Genomic DNA, 23,861 nt, shown 5'->3' on the forward strand with positions numbered 1-23,861 from the left:
TTAGCAGCAAAAGCTGACTTGGAAGTACAAGCTCCTGTTTGTAGTGCTAAGATTGGATATATGGGGCTGCAGAAATATTTCTGTATGTGATTATGGGGTGCTGTTTTAGACCCCACTCCAAGTGTTCTATAAGACAAAGCGTATGGAGTATACTATTAGAGTGCACCCTATGAAATTGCTATTATTATAGGTCAAAATGGTCAGATATTAGTGATTTTATATGGTTCAACTTACTGCTTTTCTAAAATTCAGCCCCAAGGCCTTTGGATAATCACAAGAGGAGCCCCCTCTTTGGAGCACTGTGTGATAGGAGCTGTGCTAAGCATCCCTGCTAATTTAATATTGCCACCCAACCCTCTCCCCAGGATCCCAGGCTCATCATCCAACTGCTTACTCTTCATCTCCACTTGGTCATCTAAAAGTCATCTTAAATGGTGCTGTCTCAACCCATCTCCATTAAGGGCATCTTCAATCTTCCATCACTCCTGCCAAATACCTGAGACTCAGCCTTTCCTCTTCTCTTTCTCTCTTACCGCACATCTAGCTCAGTAAGAAATTTAACTGCTCTCCTTCAAAATACTCCCAGAATCCACTATTTCTTGTGACTTTTAGTGCTCCCGCCCTCATCCAAGCCACCGTCATACCTCATCTGGATTATTGCAGTAGTTTCCAAGCTGGTCTCCCTGATGCCGCTCTTGTCCCCTCAGGCTACTCTCAACACAGCTGCCAGGATGCTCCTTTTAAAGTAAAGTCAGAACCAGCCAGCACTCTGTCCTAAACCTTCCCAAGACTCCCCAACTTGCTGATTATAATGACTCCACTGATATTAAAAAAAAAAAGATTAGTCTTAATGTAACTTCCCTGAGCTCCAGTTTCTTAGTGTGTTAAGTTGGAATGATAACACCTCCTTGGAAGAAGTACAGCTAGAATGCTCCTCAGAAGCTGTGATGGCGAGACCTCATCTCATGTGCTTTGGATATGTTATCCGGAGGGGCCAGTTCCTGGAGAAGGACATCATGCTTGGTAAAGCAGAGGGTCAACAAAAAAGAAGAAGATCCTCAACAAGACAGATTGACACAGTGGCCGCAACAATGGGCTCAAACATAGCAAAAATTTTGAGGATGGTACAGAACCAGGCAGTGTGCAGTTCTACTGTACATAGGGTCACTACAAGTCAGAATTGACTCAACGGCACCTACAAAACAACAACAGCCTTTACGGAAGCAGATCACCAAGTCTTTCTCCCACGAAGCCATCAATCTTTCAGTTAGCTGCTGAGCACTTAACCATTGCACTCCAGGGGCCAGCCTGTCTGAGTTCGAATCCTGCTTTACACTTAATCTCTATGCTTTTCTTTATCTGTAAAGCCAGAAAAACAACCTTACTAAATAATAAGATTACTTTGAAGATTGAATAATTTCCTTAATACATTGAACTCTCTCAGAACAGTGACTGGCACAAAATAAGCACTTAATAAATGTTAATTTTTATTGCATATTGTGGCCTCATGTGACACTCTGCTGTGGGCAAGGCGTATCACTGATGCTGAATTAACTTTGGACTCATAAGGAAGTCAATTAACCTTGGTACAAATGAGGGCCCAATAAGGGGGCTGAACAGAAGATTTCAAAAGGCAGGTCAAGAAGGCGAAATAAAGTATTACGATGAAATGCGTAAAGACCTGGAGTTAGAAAACCAAAAGGGAAGAACATGTTCGGCATTTCTCAGGCTGAAAGAACTGAAAAAAAAATTCAAGTCTCAAGTTACAATACCGAAGGATTCTACAGGCAAAATTTTGAATGATGCAGAAAGCATCAAAAGAAGATGGAAGAAATACACAGGGTCGCTGTACCAAAAAAGAATTGATTGATATTCAGCGGCCTCAGGACGTAGCATATGATCAAGAACTGATGGTATTGAAGGAAAGAAGTCCAAGCTGCACTGAAGACGCTGGCAACTAACAAGCCTCCAGGAACTGACGGAGTATCAACGGCAGTTTCAACAAATGGATGCGGCACTGAAACTGCCCACTTGTCTGTGCCAAGAAATTTGACAGACAGCTACCTGGACAACTGACTGGAAAAGATCCATAGTTGTGCCCATTCCAAAGAAAGGTGATCCAAGAGAATGCAAAAATTATTGAACAATATCATTAATATCACATGCAAGTAAATTTTTGCTGAAGATGATTCAAAAGCGGTTGCAGCAGTATATCGACAGGGAACTGCCAGAAATTCAACCTGGATTCAGAAGAGGACGTGGAACCAGGGATATCATTGCTGATGTCAGGTGGAACTTGGCTGAAAGCAGAGAAGTGTTTATCTGTGTTTTATTGACCAAGCAAAGGCATTGGGCTGGGTGGATAATAACAAATTATGGCCAACATTGCGAAGAGTGGGGATTCCAGAACACTTGATTGTGCTCGTGTGGAACTTGTACGTAGACCAAGAGGCAGTCGTTCAAAAACAGAACAATGGGATACTGCACGGTTTAAAATCAGGAAAGTGTACATCAGGGTTGCATCCCTTCACCAAACTTATTCAATCTGTATGCTGAGCAAATAATCTGAGAAGCTGGACTATATGAAGAAGAATGTGGCATCAGGATTGGAGGAAGACTCATTAACAACCTGTGGTATGCAGATGACACAACCTTGCTTGCTGAAAGTGAAGAGGACTTGAAGCACTTACTGATCAAGACCAACGACTACAGCCTTCAAAATGGGTTACACCTCAACATAAAGAAAACAAAAATCCTCACAACTGGACCAATGAGCAACATCATGATAAACAGAGAAAAGATTCTAAAGGCTTTCATTTTACTGGAATCCACAACCAACGCCCATAAAGCAGCAGTCAAGAAATCAAACGACGCACTGCATTGGACAAATCTGCTGCAAAAGACCTCTTTAAAGTGTTGAAAAGCAATGATGTCACTTTGGAGACTAAGGTGCGCCTGACCCAAAGCCATGATACTTTCTATCACCTGATATGCACGCAAAAGCTGGACGATGAATGAGGAAGGTCAAAGAATCGATGCATTTGAATTACGGTGTTGGCGAAGAATACTGAATATACCATGGATTGCCAGAACAAACAAATCTGTCTTGGAAGAAGCACAGCCAGAATCCTCCTTAGAAGTGTGGATGGTGAGACTTTGTCTTACATACTTTGGACATGTTATCAGGGGGACCAGTCCCTAGAAAAGGACATCATGCTTGGTAAAGTAGAGGGTCAGGGAAAAAGAGGAAGACCCTCAACGAGATGAATTGACACAGTGGCTGCAACAATGGGCTTAAACCCGGCAATGATTGAGAGGATGGCACAGGACTGGGCAGTGTTTCCTTCTGTTATACATAGAGTCACTGTGAGTCAGAACCAACTTGACAGCACCAAACAACAACAGTAAGTAGGAGTCAATGTCTTCCAATCATGGACAGTCACCTCTATGACCTCATGCTCTCTGCTTAGACAGTGGCTCAACGCAGGCTAGAATTACACCTTCTTTGCAAGAGCAGTTGTATGGTACAGGCAAGAACCCCAAACCAGGATTGAGAAGAAAGAGGTCATATTCCTAGCTCTTCTATCTTAATTCCTGGGTGATCTAGGGCCAGTCCCTTCACTATTCAGAGCTTCAGTATTCCCATCTGTAAAATGGGAATGCATTCTCTGAGATTCTAAAAGACCGAGGGCTTGGCAGCACTTTGCAAATTGCTGAAGCAAACATGCTTTCCATTTCCCAGGCTGCAAGCCACACACTTCCCCTTCCCTCACTTTCACTTCCAGAAGAAGCATGCTCCCAGAAGGGCCCAACTGGCAGGACTCCAGCACAAGAAGCAGGTATATTTTAATGGTCCAACCCACTGACTTGAATTCTTTATCTCCTCCTCCAGGGACTTTCCTAACTTCCTTCTGTAAATGAAGGAAGGAGCACATGAGCACACTGTATATAAATACACTTGGCAAAGCTTTTCTTTTTTTTTCCTTAAACCAAACTTGGTTTCTGTTGTAGGCGGTGCATTCCCTAGGAAGGCAGGGCCACAGCGTGTTGTCCAGGGGGAGAGAAAAGGGGAGGAGTAGGCAAGATGATTAATTCACCCATGCGTGCGAAACTGGTCTTCTATTTAATGGGGGGTCTCTCTGCCGAGGAGAAGTCAGTGGCGCCTCCAGGGCCAGCAAGAGCACGGCGGAGGATCTGGGTTTCATGGAGACAGCCAGTGTGGAAATGCTTCCAGAGGACGGCAGCCACAGGCCCAGGGCCAGAACTGGGCTGCAGGCCAGGAGCGGCCGAGTGCTCTGGGCTCTTACCTGTTGCTTGGTGCTGCTTCCCATCCTCGCAGGGCTCACCACCTACCTGCTTGTGGGCCAGCTCCGGGCCCAGGGAGAGGCCTGCATGTTCCAGGTAAGGCAGATTCTCCTCCACCTGGTGGATCCGCAGACCCTCTGTGGGTGCCCGGCAGGTTCTTCAGCTTTGGACAGAGCTCTTGATCCACCCCATGCCTTGCTGTCTACATGCCAAGGAAATGGGGGATGTGAGGGACAGGGAAATGCGAGAGTGAACAGGGTCAGTTTGGTTTTTATTCTCAGTTTTTCCAGGGAATGAATTGTCCCTCTTTATGTTTATATGGGAATAACCTCAAGACCCATATTTTTAAATAATTATGATAACATGCTGATAATTTGGGAACATTTCTTCTCTTAAAAAAAAAAACTTTAAATTAATGTAAGTAACACATGGTTATTTAAAAAAATTAGAAAATACAGATGGAGAAAATTATCATTACCCATAACCCCTTAGAGATGACCACTGTTAACATTTTGGGGTAAACAATGCCATTTTTTTTTTAATAAAATGGAATTATTTGAATTCTCTTACTGTATTTTTTTTTTTCAAAATTGTGCTTTAGGTGAAAGTTTACAGAGCAAATTAGTTTCTCATTAAACAACACACAAATTATTTTGTGACAGTGGCTGCCAACCCTGTGACATGTCAACACTCTCCCCTTCTCAACCTTGGGTTCCCCATTTCCATTCATTCAGTTTTCCTGTTCCCTCCTACCATCTCATCCTTGCCCCTGGATTGGTGTCCCCATTTAGTCTGGCATACATGGCTGAACTACATGTATTATTGTTTGTTTTATAGGCCTGTCTAAACTTTGACTGAAAGATGTGGATTTTCTTACTACATTATGATTTTATTTATGTCTATAAATCCCCATCTGAGTGATGATGTAAATGGCTATATCATATTCCCGTATGTTCCTGCACTATAATTTACTTAACCAATAACCAATAGAAATTTTTTTTCTTAAAGCTCAAGAAAAAACCTCTTGCCTGATTGTTGATCTCTCAGATTTTGTGGGGGATGGAGAGCTCTTAGTCAAAATAAGAATAAAGGGTCTAGGGAGAATGATACTCAGAGGGGGTATAGGTGGCCAGGAGAAAATTCGTCATTCTGGACTAGGAAGAGCAAAAACGTACCTGCAAGTCCAAAGAAAGTGCTATTCCAGTAATTTCCTTTTTAAAAAATGCACCACATAATCGATGGTGACTGATTTAATTTCAGCCAAAATATCAAACTCCAGTGGAGAAAATCAGCTTCCCAATTGGCTTAACTGGAAAACTGGTTTCCATACAACCCTGGCCAACTTCAAAGTAGAGAAGCCATGAGCCAGCCAAGGCTAGTGTATATCAGCCCATAAGCTGTGATTCAGGCAGTAGCACTCATGACCACATGCCACTGTTGGCAAAAAGCAGAAACATCCAGACAACCGGAAATGCTGTTTGTGCTAGAGGAGGACTGCAGACCTCAGGAGGTCAGGCTGCGACCCCTTGACCATCATGGGGCTGGCTCCTACACAGCCAAACTGGAGGACCCCTTCGGCCCTCTGGAGCCCTTGTCTCTGTCTTTAGCCAGAAAGAGATACTTGCTCTTGAACGAGGCATAGAGTGGCCTCCAGGCCAGGACGGATTACCCAATAAGCAAGGTACGCACAGGCTTAATTGTGCTTACTTACTTACCTGTACTGCACAATTTCACCTGTTTTTCACATCAAAGACATAATGAAACCATGTGAAACTGCACTACAGATGAGTAAGTAAGCACAATTAACCCCGTGCATACCTTGCTTGGAAGCCCTGGTGGGGTAGTGGTTAAGTGCTACGGCTGCTAACCAAAGGGTCGGCAGTTCGAATCTGCCAGGTGCTCCTTGGAAGCTCTATGGGGCAGTTCTACTCTGTCCTATAGGGTCTCTATGAGTCGGAATCAACTCGACGGCACTGGGTTTGGGTTTTTTTTTGTATACCTTGCTTACTGTAAGCCCCTCAGTACTGAGGTTGCTGGTTAATACACCTCTGCGCTCCAGGAACCTGAGCTTTCCTGGGTCCTGAGGGGCAACTCTTCTTTTGCCCAAGCCCATTGATGAGATCCCCTATGTCAGCAGAAACCAGAGAATGCTCTTTAGATCTGGAAGACCAACAAGTGCAGGGCACAATCCAGGGAGGACCAATGGCTTGCCCACAGTCATGGAGCAAGCTTGTAACACAAGTTGTCACTGGATGGTAAGCCCCGTGAAGAACCGTGCTGAGTCTCTTTATTCACTGCTACACCCCCGGAGTCTGTCTCAATGCCTGTCCTGCTGTAAGTGTTCAAGAAATGAATAATGCTGCCCATTATGTTGTAGCTAGACCCCTCTTCCTGGAGGATAGACGCGTGGGGACGTTTCAAAGCTGCGGTTTCGCCAGTCTATGTAACTTGTCAGTGCATCAGAAAAAAGTGAAAGTGAAAAGGAAATGAGACTGGGACACATGTAGCAATCGGGGTCCTGAAAGGAACAGCTGGCTGGCGCACTCAAAGAAGTGCATTTCAAGAAGAGGAAAGTTTAAAGAAGAGGGTTTGAAAGGAGTTTAAAGGAAAGCTTCTTTGCTGAGATGTTGGCAGAGTTAAGGGAACCACAAGCACTGATGAACTGCTCCTAGGCTAGTGATGGTGGGAAGGAAGCTGGTCACCACCCTTAAAGGTCCTGAAGGGGCAAGTGGAGGGAGGAACGTTAGAGGAGCCCGGTGAGAACTGAAGCCAAGGAGAAGGCCTGGCCCCAGAGGAGCTGCGGTCTGAGTAGAAAAAGGCAGTCATTGGGAGGGAGTAGGGAGGGGTGAAAGGGAAAACTTCACCCCCTCCCTCCTCCTACCCTCTGACCCCGTTGACCAGAGACAACCAGAAGCCGGGCTCAAAGGAGCCAGGTAGGAGCAGTGGCCAAAACTCAGCCTCACAGGGTTCAGAGCAGGCGAAAAGTGGATCTGGAGGCACAAAAGGAGACTAGGCAGCACAGAGGAGAAGGAAAATGAGATTGAGGGAAAGGAATCCAGGTCACTGAGGAGAGCGTGGGTGGACATAACAGTACCATGTTATGGCTCTTAAAAAAAAAAAATCTGTGTCTGAAACCCAGCTGAGGGCACAGGGCTTCATTGCTGGGAGTCTCAGATTTCTTTCCAGAAGGAGGAGGTACTAGTATCAATGATCCAACAATATCAGTGAGGCACGTGCTGGAGCATTTTTGCACGTTGAGAGTATGAGGAGAGCTACATGCTCATGGCTACTGTGATGGACACTGTTTGCCAGGTACCCTGCAGCTCCGGAGCTGCAGGCTTGATCTTGGCCTTAGGGAGCTCCAAGTCTGCTGCATGATATAGACAAGGAAATGGGCTAGTTCAACTGAGAGGTGCTGTGAGATTCCAGATCATCTCTTAGCCCAGCCTTGGGGTAAGGGTGGCTCAGGAAAGGCCTCCTGGAAGAGGGAAGGAAGGCACCCATGGCTAGAAAGCTGGGTCTAAGATCCAGGTCACAGGCCCCATTCTATTACCAATAAAAATTGACCAGACAGTCCCAGGCTGTTGGCAGTAACAGAGCCTTTTAAGGTCATCCAGACTAAAGCCCTTTACCTTACAGATAGGGAAAATAAGGCTCAGAGGGCTAAAGGGATTTGCCCATGCCTGTACCCCTAGTCAGTGTTAGAGCCAAGATTCAAACCCAGGCCAGGTGGCCTGCTACTCAGTGCCAGACTGCCATCCTAAGAGCCAGATGAAGAAGGCCATCCCTCATACTTATGGACGAGACCAGCCACAACCAGGACCAATGACTGAGCCTCCGTCTGTGCCAGGCTTCCAGTGAGGAGCTTCACACACCAAATCCCATTCCATCCTCAGAATGACCTACCTGGGCCAGGGGGAGTTAGGGCTGCCCATGTTTTTCTGAGGAGCAGTGTAAGAATCAGAGATGTATCATTAAGTGAAAAAAGCAAAACGCAGAACAACCTCTATGACACGGTATACCTCAGTTTCTTAAAAAAAATAATATAGACTCACATGTGTGAATATGTTTATAAATGCCTATAACTCAAAACCCATTGCCGTTAATTCCAACTCATAGCAACCCTACAGGACAGGTAGAACTGCCCCATAGGGTTTCTAAGGAGCTGCTGGTGGATTCCAACTGCCGACCTTTCGGTTAGCAGTCAATTGCTTTAACCTTTGTGCCACCAGGACTCCGTCCATAATAACTCAGGAAGGGCACAGAAGAAACTGGTAACTCTGCTAGAGTCCAGGTAGGGGCACTCAGTGGCTGGGCAACAAGGGGAGGAGACATTTTAAAAACTACACCCTCCTGTACCAAATGTATGTATTGCCTTACAGAAAAAATACGTTACCGTTGCTGTCGTTATTGTTGTTAGATGCCGTCAAGTCGCTTTCAACTCATAGGCAACCACATGTGACAGCAGAACTGCTTCATAGGGTTTTCTAAGTGTAATCTTTACAGAGCCGGATGGCCAGGTCTTTCCCCCATGGAGCTGCTGGTGGGGTTCAAACTGCCAACCTTTTGGTTAGCAGCCAAGCGCTTAACCATTGCACCACCACGGCTCCCTACAGAAAAATATAAAGATGGTAGACTGTTTCAGGACCTTTAGGCACCTGGAAGATGTTATGCAGAGTTGTATCTTGGAAAAATCATAGGCAAAAAGCTCTAATCAGTTTGAACACTGGCCTAGCCATGTGAACTTTGTCAGGTTACCTATCCTTCCTAGGCTTCAGCTTCTTTATGTGTGAAATTAGCATAATTAAAAATAAGGTGTTTAAAGTGTCTGGCAGGGGGTGGAGGGTTAACAAATGGTAGTTGTTGTTGTTATGATTACTTCTATTACTACTATTGTTATGGTCAGGGTACTTCCTTGCCTGGGGAAATTACATCATAGAGGACAACGCCTCCACCTGCTCTGGACTCTACCAGCGCTGGGCCAGAGAGAATATGCTTTGATGCTGGAGAGTTTTATTTGGTCTCTGCTATTTATGAGCTGTCTTAGTGCCTCCTTCCCCACCCCAGTCTTGCCCCCGACCCCATCCCAGCCCCTGATCCATTCTCTGCCCAGCTCCACCTTGGCCCGGGCCTTCTTTGAGGCCTTCAGTGGATCTCCACTGCCTTCAGGAGGAATCCCCAGGCCCCAGTGTGAACCAGTGTGTGAACCACAATTCCCTGAGGCCAAGCCTGTCTTCCCCTCAGCACCGCTCCACCGCACAGTCTGTGTTCCAAGCATAACAAAGGCACCAGGCTCAGTCTCAGCCCCAAGCCTGGCACAGACTGGGCATTCAATACCATGGAATGAATTGTCAGAGATGCCATAGAAGGAGTTCCCGCCCAGGGTTGCATCACAGTTCTTCCCTTACAGGTCCAGTTTCTAGAGTCATCAGCACACACTCTCTCCATGTTCTCATCCCCCTTTCATTCCTGCTTCACGCCAATCTCACTTCCGCCCCTGTTCCTGAAAATCCATGCAAGGCTCCTGGTCCTTGTCTGCTATAGCCCTCTTCGCCCTGCACCTGCCTCTGACCTAGCTGGTCTCCACCCAGAACAACAGGGTCCCTGAGTGGTGTGAGCTCCAGCTGCTGAGTTACACAGATTGGAGGGAAAGCCATGGCCTCACCACTTCACAGCTGTGACCTTACAATAACTTCTGGTATGGAAGGCAATGTGTTAAGCTTCTTCATATTTACAGTTTCAAGAAGAGTAAGTGAGATCATGCATAAAAGGTACTTAGCACGTGCCTGGCAGATGACACACGTGCAATACCCTGGTGCTACAGGGTCCATTCCGACTCACAGCGACCCTATAGGACAGAGTAAAACTGCCCCATGAGGTTACCAAGGAGCAGCTGGCGGATTTGAACTGCCGATCTTTTGGTTAGCAGCCGAGCTCTTAACTGTGTGCCACCAGGGCTTCTGTGTCTGCTATCATTCCTACAGGCATCATCTCAGTTAATCTTCAAAATCAAATGATGAGGAGAATACTACTTTCATCCCCATTTTAAAGATGATGAAACTGAGGCTCAGGGAAGTTAAGCAACTTGCACAAAGTTATACAGAGTGTGACGCTGGGATTCAAATTCACAGTATACGTCCCTTCTAGCCACTATGCTTGTCTGCCTCTGGGTATAAGCTCAGGCGGATTATTCACCTCCCAGTGTGGTCAGAAGGATTTCACAATAACATTCTGAAATGTGTCTGGCACATATTAAAAAAAAAAACCAAACCCATTGCCAGCGAGTCAATTCTGACTAATAGTGACCCTATATGTCTGAGTAGAACTGCCCCATAGGGTTCCCACGGGGTGCCTGGTGGATTTAAACTACCAACCTTTCGGTTAGCAACCATAGCTCTTAACCACTATGCCACCAGGGTTTCCAGCACATAGTAAGTGCTCAATATATGCCAGCCCCCTGCACCCCCTGAGAGCACTGAGCTATACCTGGCACACAGAAAACATTCACTAAGTGTTTGCTGGAAGGAGTGCAGCATGACAGAGTGGACAAGGTATCAGACCTCCCTGAGCCTTAGATTTCCCTGTCTGGAAAAGAAGGAGGCTAATGCCCTTTCTTTCCATTGCTGTGCAGAAAATTCTGCAAGATATTCAGAAAGCTATTGTCATAAGGTAGATACACCAGACATTATTTCTGTACCCACTCCACCTTGGACAAACCCTTTTATCTCACTAAGTTATTTCCTCTTCTTTCAAACGAGGACAATAATGACAATTGTCTCAGCATTGTCTGGAGAAAACAGGTAGTTGAGATAAAAAGTGTTTTGTAAACTGCAAAATGCTGATCCCACAGTGGCATTACCCCTGCTGTAGCCCCAAGGAGCTCCTGCATGGCAAGCGCCCAAGACAAGCCCCATACATTACAAAGGTCAGGCTGTGGGCAAAGGACAGAGAAACCAGATGTAGTGAAGGTGTGCTACAGAAGGGAGAGCTGTGAATTCGAACCTCAAACATCCTGGCAGCTTGTAGCTAGGGATTTCAGAATCCTTTCAGTCACTCCTTAAAGTGAACGCACACATCGTTCGCTGAACAGCAGCTCGAGTTCTGAGTCCTCAGACAGACCACACACCCCAGTGCCACCGCAGCACAGTGGCAGCAAGAGCTCATCTTCCAGCCAACCAATTTGCATTCTGCAAGGGCAGGAGTCCAGAAGAAAACTGTAGACTGTTGTTGTTGGTAGATGCCATCTTGTCAATTCCAACTTATGGTGGCCCCATGCATGCAGAGTGAAACTGCTCCATGGGGTTTTCAAGGCTGTGACCTTTCGGGAGCAGATAACCAGGCCTTTCCTCTGGGGAGCCTCTGATTGGGTTTGGACTGCCAACCTTTCAGCTAGTAGTAGAGTGCACCACCCAGGGTCTCCTAAACTGTGGTCTAAAGAAAGTAATTGAATATCCGTCTATTGGGAAAAGGAAGAAGCCCCCCAACGCTCCCAAAGTATCCAACTTCACCACTTGACTTAAAGAGACAGGAAGGTGGCTGCAGTCTACAACTGAAGGCACAAGACTTAAGGGAAGATGCGCTGAACCAGGATACATACCATAAGCACTTATTGAGGCAAAAGAAAGAAGGGAAATGAACGGGGTACCCATTTTATGTGCATGGCCTTTCTTAGCCATCACAATAGTCCTGAGAGGGAAGAATTCTTGTTTGCTTTTATTGATAAGGAAACTGAGTCTCACTGAGGTCAGGTGACATGCTAAAGTCAGAAAGCAAGGAAATAACAGAGCTACAACTTCCAAATTTGCTAGACTGACAAGACTGCATTCTTTGCTCTGTAACATGCTGAATGTTGCATGTAAAGTCCTGTCCAGGGCAACTTGGAAGAGGATGAAATAAAATGACCTCAGAATAAAGCATTTGTAATTTAATTTTAACCTTACGCAAGTACAAACAGGGAGGCACAAGACAGAAGAGGCCAAATATTGGTGTATTTCTTCTAAAAGTGCTGGGGCAATGTTATGGGTCATAAAACATTTATGCCTTTGCAATTGCAACATTTATGACAAAAAGTAATGAATGTCTCTTCCTGTTTATGAATATACTAGAGAGTGACTACAAAACGTGGGCGTAAAGGCTAACTGGGTCATTAGTTAAAATACACTCAAGAGATTTTTCTGGCGAAATGCTGATAAGAGAATCTCAAAGACCACATCACTTCAGCTCCTTCATCCACTGAGCATTCAGCCAATGTTTGTGGAGCTCCCGAAATGCGCCAGGGTCTGTACTTGGACTAAAGTTTCAGACTCCCAACTCTCCATTTATTCTTTGATATTGAACAGTTACTTGGCCTCTTTAAACCTCAGTTATAGGCTTAAAAGGGCTACAAAAAGGTGAGGTTGGCCCCTCCTTGAAGGATTATATGAGAAATACACATCAATGCCCAACACAGTACCTGGTCCCTGGTGAACATTCAATTAGTCTCCTCCTTCCCTCCATCCTTCGTTCTTCCCAGTTTGAGGAACTTCAGTAATTCTAAAAATACCTGTAGGGTTAAAAAGGGTCATAGTTATTTGAGTCAGGGATTACCAGTCAATATACAAAAAAAAAAAAAAAAAAGTGAGGAAAAGTAAGAAAATTCCATGAAAGTGTAAGTATAAATTCCCTGTCTTACAGGAACTAAGGGTCAAAAAGTACCAACTTGCTATACTTGGGCTCATAAATCCTGATGGCACCAGGTACACCACCAAGATGTCTGCTGACGGGCATACTCATTTGCCATCTCTGGCTGTCTCCTGGCCAAGCCTTTTAACTTTCAACAGTTATTTCTAGGTCTGTGACTATGGTCCAGGCAGAGCCTAATGATGAACTTTAGAGGTCCCAGTACTGAAGGATTATGGCTAACCAACTCTTTGTAGTTAAAATTTTTTTCAGTTTAAACCAATACTCCTAAATGTTTGAATTGCAAAACTCTGGCTGAAGTCACTGAGACCAAACTTCGCTCCATCCTCCTCTCTTTTCTGCCCCTGTCTTTCTGGTGCCCGAGCATCTGCGGAGTTTGCCAGCTGGGTAATCCAACAGAAATGCCAAGCACTGTCCAAGGCACCAGGAATACAGCAGTAAGCTGGACAGGCAGCCCAGGCGTCTGCCTGCGTGAAGCTTGAGTTCTACTAGAGAGAGAAAAGTGATAGACGTACAAGTAAGTAATATCACTTCAGGGAATAATAAATGCTCAGGGGAATAAAATTGAACCCTGGTTCTCAGCCAGTGGCTTCAGAAGGTATTTAAGGAGAAATAAATCCCATTTTTCTGAGGTGCTTTTGGGCCCCACGTCTATTCAATTTGGGTGCTGATGTTACAGTGACTGGCACCCCTCAAGGAGCCATAGTCTCCTTGGTACCTCAGAGTAAGCCAAAAATGGTGGAGATAAGTCAATAATTAAAGAACAGTAAGGTATTTTACTGTTCTGGTGTTACCACCAACCATCTTGAGCGCAGGCATTGAGCTAGCTCAAATGCACAAACTTTTCCCAAATAAGCTACTATTTCCTCCTCTCAAATACCCTCACTCATCCCCTCTTCCAGTCGCCACAACAATCTCCTTCCACAAGGGACAGAGTCTTTACTAACAGAGCAGCGGTGTAGAGCTATACATGTTGTTCTTGAAGAGGGAGCCCCAACTGATGCTCTTCTTGTGAACTCTTGGAATGTTGAGGTCTTCCACACTTGCCAGCTAGTGCTGTCATAGTCTCCCGGTGTTTATGACATTCTGGACCACTCAGATCTATACATATCCATTCATATGTGAAAATAAAATGTATACGCAACTTACAGAAATTCAACTGAACAGATAAGGAAAATGTTTTCACATCCCAGATACATGCTAATTACAATGGGGTCTGTGAGTCAAGAAAAAAAAAAGAACCCCTCAAACACTTAGCTGAGTGTCTACTTAGCCAAAGATAAGCAGAATGTTCAAGAGGCCTCTAAACAGAGAGCTAATTGAAGCAGGAGAAAACCAACCAGGGTAAGTACACTTTCCTACATAAGAGAATGCTGTCAAGCTCTCCCCAGTTCTCTTTGAGAATCCCACCTTCAGTTTTCTGCCTTGCCAAAGGGCTAGTTCCTTCATCAGCTCTGTCAATAGCAAATAAGGAAACAAGATACAGAGTAAGCTCATTTCTGGGCTGCTTCTTCACCCCAGAGACCCATCAAAGCCACATTAATTGGGTTTAGGTTTCCAAAGACCATTGTACTCATGTTCCTCAGCTAAGATGTACATAGTGTATTCATCGTCAGCAGAAATCCTTGCCATTTCCTAACTGCCCCCATGCTCTGTTGAGCTTCGTTACTCTTGCATAAATTGATGGCCTTGTCTGGAATGGTCATTACCCCTTTTATTACCTAGGTAACATCTGTAAGAACTGTTAGGGGTAATTTCCCCTGATTTACCCCTAGGTGAATCCAGGTCCTCTGCATTCTGTGCTTGCCCCCACTGTCACAGTGCATGGAACTTGTCCAGATGAGGAGCTTATCAAGAAGCTGTAGGGTGTGATGGTTTAGAGCTTGGGATTCTGAAGCCAACTCGCCTGGGTTAAAATCCTGCTCCTCCACTTTCCATGTGTGAGACCCTGGGCAAGTTGTTTAACCTCTCTTAGCTTGATTTTCAATATGAGGACATGAATAGCATCCTCCTCAAAGGGTTCTTGCAAAGCAGAAGGGGATGATGCATGTGAAGGGCTTAGCATGGTGTCGGTACCTATTCAATGAACAGTGGCTACACTTACTTCATTTTTTAGATCCCTTGAATCAGTCATTGTGTTTGTCTCTTATGGCTGAATCACAGGGGACTTGGAGGCGACTATAAATAATAGGTAACAAGACTAGAATGGTAAACTGGGACCTAAATGCCAAGATAAGTATTTGGGTCTGTGTCTAGAAGGCCATGGGGGGGGCCACTGAAGGTTTTGAGGCAGAGTTGTCTTTATAGAGTAATGCTTTAACAAAATCCTCTGGAGGCAGGCTAAGAAATGGATCCAAGAAAGGGAGAAACCAGAGGCGGGAAGACCTGCTGGGAGGCTCTTGGAAGAATCCAAGAGAATGCTGAGGCCTGGAATGGAAGCACAATGAGAAAAAAGCACAGAAATAGAAATGACAACCCTTGGGTGTGTGGAAGGAGAAGGACACAGATTTCACATCTGGTAACTGAGGGGAAGTAGTAATGGTGCCATGAAGAGAACTAGGAAACGGAAAGGAGCTGGAGAGACAATGAAGTCAATTAATAGTTTAAAGACAAGATTTCTGCCCTCAGGCAGCTTTTCAGTAGAGGTTAGGTAGTGTGGTTTGAGAGTACAAAGAGCCTGGAGGTCTAGGCTCTCACAAGATCGCTATTACTCACAGACCAGCTCTCTCCTACTCACTAGACTCAGCAATGACACAGTCACACCCACATGACCACACATGCATATGGAGAGACATCCCTGCAAACCACACCACACCACACCACAGACACATGTAGATACACAGATGCAAAAACACACCAATTCGCACTCTCTCCCACTGAGTTTTAATTCATTTATACTCACACAGACACTATTCCCCATTCACAAATACTCACTCTCTCTCTCTCTCACACACACAGGCACAAGTGTTTTAAGACAGAACTAATCAAGTGATGATGATGACATAAGGGTGGATTTGTTAGCGGGGGCTGTTCTAGTTACAATGAGCAGATCAGAAGACTCTGAGTTGATTCAAAGTTACATCAGAGAAGGCTTTTTGGAAGCATTGTAAAATTTAAAATGGTGACTTTATTCCTAAACTAAGAACTGAGTTTTGCTTTTGAGCTTTTTATTCAGGCACGTGAGTTGGTGGTTCCATTATTCATGCGTTCTTTGCACTGATCCATATGCTTTATGATTTGACTGTCAACTTAAGCCTGGGAGTCATTTACGGTAAGGGATGTTATTTTTCCCACTTTACAAACAAGAACACTAAAGCTCAGAGAGGAAAAGTAACTGGCTGAAGATCATATAGTTAATAAAGGATGGAACCAAGATTCAAGTTCAGGTCTTTCGGTCTCCAACATAGTTGCATTTCCACACGTGGCATCTGACGTGGCTCACGAGCTAGGATTGGCAGTAATAAAGTCTTCACGTATCACGTGGAAATAAGGAAGACTTGTTAAGGCTGATCAGGAGAACATGGCCATTATCTCTTTGGTTTTGGGGGGGTTTTGGGTTTTTGTTTTGTTTTGTTTTGGTATCATTTTTTTAAAATAGTTTCAATTTTCAAAAGAAAACAAAGCAAGTGTCATTACCTGTTCAAATAATAGAAGTAATGACAGGATGCCTAGAAAAGAACAAGAAAAGTTCAGAGGACAGAATTTTAAAGTTAAGTTTCAGAGACAAGCATAAGCGAGAGAAAGGTCATAGATGTTACTGGATGAGGAAAGAAGAAAGCGTGGGTGAAAGATTCTCATCAAACAAAATATCTGCATCGCCATTTCTCTCATCTCAGGGCACCCAGGCTGGGCAGCAGCAGCATCTTAATTATGCTGTGAGCTGTGTGGGTATTGGGGCTGGGATGACACGGATGGCCTGAACCGTATCTGTCTTTCCCAACAGGCTCCAGAGGGACAAGAGTTTGGACCATCACATCAGCGAGCTTGTAAGTGTATTCGTCTTTAATGCCTTTCTTGTGGGCAACAAGGGCATTTCTAGTAGTTCTGGTATGCAGGAGGTTCAAAGGTGGGTCTGAAATTACCAAGTTGCTAAGCCAAGGGACGCCAACCCAGAGGAGAAGTGAAGCTTCTCCCCAGGCACCGAGAAGGCAAAAGGCTCCATGGTCAAGTACATGGTGTGTGGGACTGACAAACTGAGCTCCAACTCCAGCTCTCAAATTTACTTGCAGTGTGACCTTGGGCAAAAAAAAAATTCATCTATCTGTGCCTCATTTTCCTCACCTATAAAAATGGATTTAAAATTACCTCTCCAATAGGACTAAAAACAAAAAAAAACCCATTGCCATCGAGTCTATTCCAACTCATAGCAACCCTATAGGATATAATAGAACTGCCTCATACAGTTTTGAAGGAGCAGCTGGGGGATTCAAACTGCTGACCTTTTGGTTAGCAGCTGAGCTCTTAACCACTGTGCCACCAGGTGTGAACTGAAGGAGTTAATTCCTATAAAGGGTTTAGAACAGTGCCTGGCAGGTTAAATGTACTCAACGAATTTTTGCTTTTTATCGGAATAATCATCATCAACATCATCATTCCAGTTAGAATGTGCTTATCCAATAAAAATCATTTTTGAGAACCAAAAGGAAATTCTAAGGTCTTCTAGAATAATAATGGGGAAACAGAGGCCCAGAAAGGGAAAGGGACCTGCCAACATCACATAGCTACAGACTGGTTCCCACCCATTCCCCTTCCCAGCTCTGTTAAGCCATCCATATGCACCAGTGGACATAGTTAAATGTACCAAGAAGAAGACACAAGGCTAATTAGTCCCCACAGGACCAGCAGGAGCAGATGGCTAAAAGAGAAAAGGAAAGGCAAGCCATAATTTGTTGAGCACTGACCATGTGCCCGGAATCATGCTGAGCACTCTCCATCCATGGTCAGGATTGCTGTGCCCATCTCAGAGATGAGAAAACAGAGTCTCAGACACATAGATAACTTGCCCAAAGTCATGTGGCCAAGATTCATTTGCATTCAAGACTCTAGCTCCTGAGCCTCCCTCTGTCCCCAGGGGTGTTTGCAGGCACCACAGTCCAATCCAAAAACCCCCAAGGAATGGAACCACACAACTGAAGGAGAGGAGTGTTTCTCTCCCATCACAGGCTCCATGCAGCTCCCAAAGGGCTGTCTTCATGCAAGTCACCCTTTGACCGATACAAAGCATGTTTCTCCTTTCATTACAGACACACCTCCCAGAGCTGATGGAGCTAAGCCAAGGGCACACCTGACAGGTAACTATCTTTGATGTGTTTTCCAGAAGACCATGGGTTGTAGTCCCAAGATTTCATTCAGAGAATTTGCCAAAACTTATTCTAGTGGCTTCAAACTGGAAACACCACCGCTTGGTAACAGACTCCTCCTCTTAATCGAGGGCTTTCAAACGTCTTCCTCCCTGCGAGCAGCCCAAAGTCTCACGTCTCTTGGGTGTTTTCTCTCAGATCCTATCAGCCCTCTTCCTTTCTCTCCAATCTCTCTCTTTTACTCACACACTCAATCATTCAGAAATGGCTTTCCTCAGACTCAGAGCTTGAAGTAATTCTGAACCTAGGCACAGGTGAAAGATGCCCTGAGCTGCCAATGTGTGAGTTCCATCTATGCCCTATTCAAGATGAAGTTCTTGGACGTTTACACTCAAGAAGGTATTTCCACAAAGTTTTTACTTATGTGAAGAAGTTTAAGAGGAATCTCATAATATCATTAGTTGTCCAGCTTCCCAAGTCTAGTGTGGAAATTCCTGGAGTTTCACAGGCCTTTGGGACTCTGGAGGAAAAAGCACCACAGTGCAAAAAGATATGTTAAAGAAAAAAATTTTTTTGAAAAACCAGAGAGTTAAAACCAAGCATATTCTCCCAATCTATAAGGACATTTGCAGCTCACAGAGGGACAGCCTTATGGCTCAAGATGTGTGCCTTAATGTTTGACAAAAAGGGAACTATTTGAGATGTGTCTTAAGTGAAAATCAGGGAGATGCTGAGAGTCTTCGTCAGTCACCACTTGCCTATAAGAATGGGAGGGATTGAAACAGGGTGAGAAAGCAAATCCTAAAATAATTCTGAGGACTTATTTTTCACTAAATAAATAATTCTGAGTGTGGAGATGCCATCTTGTGTTAAATGGTGGGTGTTGAAATGGAGGGGACCTAGCTTTTCCTGAGCTTCCAATATGTGCCAGGTACCGTAGTAAACACTTCACATCAATTACCTCATTTAATCATGTAACAGCCTAGTAAAACAGAGATTAGTCATTCTCATCCACAGACGGGAAAACTGAGGTTCAGGCAACGAAATTCCCTTGTTCCCAAGTCACATGACTAGGAAGTACAAGAGTTGAGATCCAGGCTTGACTATCATAACTGCACTGTCTCCATTAGAGCATACTTCCTACTCAAACCCCCACGTGCTTTGTCGACAGAGCTAATTACATAACAACTTCACAAAACTACTCCTGGTCTAAAGATTGAATTATGCTTGTGCATCATCTGAGAGGAATTTCTTTTTTTAATCCACTGTATCATCCACAAAGAAGAGTAGAGACTTGCAGGAGTGAGTAATAGAAGTGCCTTTGACAGATGTTGTAAAACAGCATTAGAGCTCTTCAGGGGTCTTTTATTCCTGGGGTCAGAGGAGACCACACACATTCTGGACATGTGTCCCTTGCAAAAGAAACCCTAGGTCCAGCCAGCAAAGGGAACAAAGCTTTAGAAAGATCTAAGAACCACGTTTCTGGTCACCTACCTGGTATGAAGATTGCTAAATGGTCTCTTTAAACATAACCTATCCCAAAACTGTGGCTGTCAGTAAATAACGGTAATTGTTAATAGATTTCAAAAGCAGTTGCAGGAAATTAAAATACGTTTTGACTTCTGAGAAATATTCATTTTATTGCAGAATATCTTACTGGAAATCAATGATTTGAATCAATGATTTGATTCTATTCATTTTTCCTGTTCTGCTATAGACATACTTCATAAAAGCATTCATTTATAGGTTCTGTATAATGTGTACTTGTGAATATTGCGAACATAAGAAAATATAAAATATATAAATTGAAATAGACTTATTTTTTAATACTTTAAAATGAAAGCTGATGGTTTGCTTTGGAGGAGAAATAATTATTTATTGAACATAATTGTATCCAGCCATTGTGACAAAAATGTCATGTTAGAGCTTTATCCCCAGTTCACAGAGAGAAAGCTGAGGCTCAGACAAGAGAAGGAACCTACACAGTTGATCAGTAAGCTAGAGTGTTACAGAGCCAGGATGGGAACTGGGCCCAAGTGGCCCCAAACCCAAGTCACTTTCACTCCACAGGCAACTATTGGCTTCTATTTTGGCCTTGTCTCTGTATGAGAACCATTTCTAAAATATTCTAGATCTCTGGTTCTAGTATACATCCTCCATGTTGGCTCTTTATTAATCACCTCCTGCATTTCCTATGCTTTGGACTATGGCATTGAAATAGAATGATAGGGAATACTTAACTCACTCTGTCTCTGAAATATCCTCTCTTTGTAGCACAGCACATTAAAAACAAAAAGGTTATAAAAGTGAATATAGTTTAGAGGCAATTCATAATAGCTAGATGTTTTACATACACCATATCTTTTAATCCTTTCCATAGGTATTATTCTTTTTTTTTTTTTAATGAGAAATAAGAAAACTCAGGTTCAGAGAGGCAAAGTAATTTCTCCAAGGTCACCCAGCTCAAGATGCTGCTGTCCTTGAACAAAACGGTATGCTCACTCACATATCCTGCACTCTTTCTTCCTCAAGGCACCTAGCTGTTGGTTTTCTTCAGCCACTTTACTCTTCTCTAAAAGTGATAGGAGACTCTTTATAGCAATGTCTACAGGTTCCAACATGAACAAGTTAAACCTCTCTCTTGTCTTTGCAGTTGTAAGACAAACTCCCACACAGAACTTGAAAAATCAGTTCCCAACTCTGCACTGGGAGCACGAGCTTGGCTTGGCCTTCACCAAGAACCGGATGAACTACACAAATAAATTCCTGGTTATCCCCGAGGCAGGAGACTATTTTGTTTACTCACAAGTCACATTCCGAGGGACCACATCCGAGTGTGGTGAAATCAGCCTAGGGAGACCATCAAGCAAGCCAGACTCCATCATCGTGATCGTCACCAAGGTAACAGACAGCTACCCTGAGCCAACAAAACTACTAACGGGGACCAAGTCAGTGTGTGAAATAGGCAGCAACTGGTTCCAACCCATCTACCTGGGGGCTGTGTTCTCCTTGCAAGAGGGGGATAAACTGGTGGTGAACGTCAGTGACATCTCCTTGGTGGATTACACAAAAGAAGATAAAACCTTTTTTGGAGCCTTCTTGCTATAGGGGCAGTACAGATGTCATTGTGTGAAGGTCCCTTGCCTCCTAGTTCCTTTTCTTTGTTCATATGTAGGAGTTTTCTTGGGGCCAATGGGGGTATTCCACAGAGGCAGTGGTTTAGCTATGAAATTTAGGACCCAGAAGCTAACACTTTACATGGCTTATTAATAAGAATGCTAGTTGGAGAAGGGCAGAAGAGAGCAGACACATTGTCATGGTGGCTTGGAGGAGTGGCAAGTTTCTAAACACTAAAACACTGATCAGTGGATGGATGTATATCTATTTAGGTCAAGATCTGAAGAGGAACATTTCCATGACTTCCTACTATGCATTTGTTCTCATTGGGCCATTTGTCCAATTGGATCCTGAAGCATTTGCTTCAGTTGAGGAACCTTAAACAAAGTCCAAAGCCCTAGAGAACAAAGTAAACCCTTCAGAAGTGGAATCCTTAATCAGTTTCCCCAAGCATATACATTCATGCCTTGTTTAAAAAGTGAAGAGAGAGCTGGTATCGCTCAGGAACCTTCTCAAAAATGGAATTGGTTTTCATGCCATATATGGCATGTGGGAAAAGCTACCCTTCCTTTTCTTATGGACACAGGTATCAAAATAAGCAAGTATGAGTTCTACATGCATATTGAAAATACAACAATAGCATTTATCCAGCACAGTTTTCTTGAGCATCTGGTATATTCTGGGAACTGCAGTAGATACTACGAAGAGCAAGAAGGACTCTACTCCAAACCCATATGAATATGTCTAGATGCTTCCTGGTCAAATATCACTCAACATACTCCCAGGATTAACTCCAAATCCTAAGAAAATATCATCTGATACTGTTACATAAGCTTTCTGGAGTTCTCTTGCTTATGTAAGATGTCTAGCTGATTAGGTCACTCAGAAAACTTGAAGACAGGTTTCTAGCTAATGACACAGTTATAAAACAAACTTGATTGATGCTAGGAGACCACGAACTTATTCTCTGGGGGGGCGGGTGGGAGTCAATCACCAAATCTGGAAAATGTGAACTTAGATCTGCTTTGAGATTTGATTTGCAGCTTTATATGCAGAGTGTTGTGGTTATTTTTCCCGTGAAATATTCAAAAGAATTTAAATATGGGGTTAGCTAATCAACCTAGACAAAGGCTCTTCCCTGGAGGAGATGCTGGACATTGAGAAGGTCCCTCATGTGTTTCAATGAGTTTATATTCTCTAGTTGGTACGATTTTCCAGCACTGAGGGTGGGACAGGCATTTCTGTTCTCTTAGCCTCTGCTGACTTGTTTATAAAGCAGGAATCATGGCATCCAGCAGTTTGCTTCCCAAAGTTCTTGCAAGTATCATGGAACAAAATGTGTTAGCTTCAAGCAGTCCACAAAATCTATGAGCATTTCATTGTGATGTAGGGAGTAAGCTCCAGAACTTTGGCCTCTGTTATAAATATTCATTATCATAGGAGAACTCAGAGGTGGGTCTGGGAGCAAACTTGGCCCTGAAGTCACTCCTAACCTTGTTGCTAAGAGACTATAGAGGCAGAGAGTTGCATGACATGGCTCCTCAGTGCAGTGACTGGCGTAGCAGGACTCAATCAATATTTGTTGATTTATAATTAAATAAAAATTAATTTCTGGCTTCTTCTAGAGGTTAAGGCTTTAAGCATATTCCTAAGCTCTCTAGGCTAACTTAAACCAGGCCTCTTTCTCAATTCAGCTTCTTTAAACAGTCAGCCCAGGGCACAGTGGTAACAGAGGAAGGGTGGGGTCACCTCCACCTGAGGTTCGGAAGAGTCTTCATAGAGGAAGTGAAGCTTGAGTGAGCCCTGAAAAAGGTGGGCGGACACCAGATGGCCACAGGGAAAGGTTATCGCAGACAGAGGAATTACCCTTTACTTAAAGCAGAAAAGAAAAATTTCTCAGTAACTATAAAACTAGCTAAGTAAGAGAGCATTTGCTTAACCAACTCCTAGGACAATATTTATTAAAAGACCAGGAATATTTTATCAGTGACTGTAGTTTGTCTCCATGATCACAGCTAACACCTCATTTAAAAAAATAAAATGTTCTCTCTGTCTACACTGGGCACAACCTATGTAGACCTGACCTTGGGTGCAGGAAAGGATTTGCACAGTAAGAGGCTGGACTGGGCTGTTGTCTTCTTCTCCACTAAAAGAACCCTTGTTCCAAGGGCTTTCAGACTTGCCCCCTGTTCCATAGGGGAGCTGGTGGATTTGGAAGTTTATCTAAGTAATAGGAATTTCTTAACATCCTAAGAGTCTTGAGGCTTTGAGAAACTCCTTGCCATATTTATTTTGCTCGAGTCATAGTTTATTTAAGAACATGTTTTAGCTCAAGTATTCACTGTTATTTTTTTTTTAATTCTCCACAATGCTCAGAAAGGCACGGCCAGACATTTCTAATAAGACTCAAGTCAGAACTTCCGTTTCCAAGGCATTATCTCCTTGACAAAAATTAGAGCA

The 23,861-nt window shown here is 43.9% G+C and overlaps 1 protein-coding gene and 1 long non-coding RNA gene across 2 annotated transcripts in view; one reads left to right on the forward strand and one right to left on the reverse strand.

Annotated features, from left to right (window-relative positions):
• Positions 1–3,686: 3,686 nt before the first annotated feature.
• On the forward strand, positions 3,687–22,372 carry TNFSF15 (TNF superfamily member 15). The gene is made up of 4 exons (XM_003407784.4): positions 3,687–4,401; positions 16,928–16,970; positions 18,228–18,275; positions 20,938–22,372. The coding sequence occupies exons 1-4, from the start codon at positions 4,204–4,206 to the stop codon at positions 21,390–21,392; spliced, it is 744 nt and encodes a 247-aa protein (XP_003407832.2). The 5' UTR covers positions 3,687–4,203; the 3' UTR covers positions 21,393–22,372.
• Positions 8,989–23,861, reverse strand: part of LOC111749837 (uncharacterized) — a 133,825-nt gene continuing 118,952 nt past the window's right edge. Inside the window, exon 3 of the long non-coding RNA XR_002785021.2 lies at positions 8,989–12,847. This is a non-coding gene — a long non-coding RNA (uncharacterized LOC111749837). The remainder of the gene's footprint in view (positions 12,848–23,861) is intronic.

The sequence above is a fragment of the Loxodonta africana genome, chromosome 9 (genome assembly GCF_030014295.1).
Source record: "Loxodonta africana isolate mLoxAfr1 chromosome 9, mLoxAfr1.hap2, whole genome shotgun sequence".
In the NCBI taxonomy this organism is placed as follows: domain Eukaryota; kingdom Metazoa; phylum Chordata; class Mammalia; order Proboscidea; family Elephantidae; genus Loxodonta; species Loxodonta africana.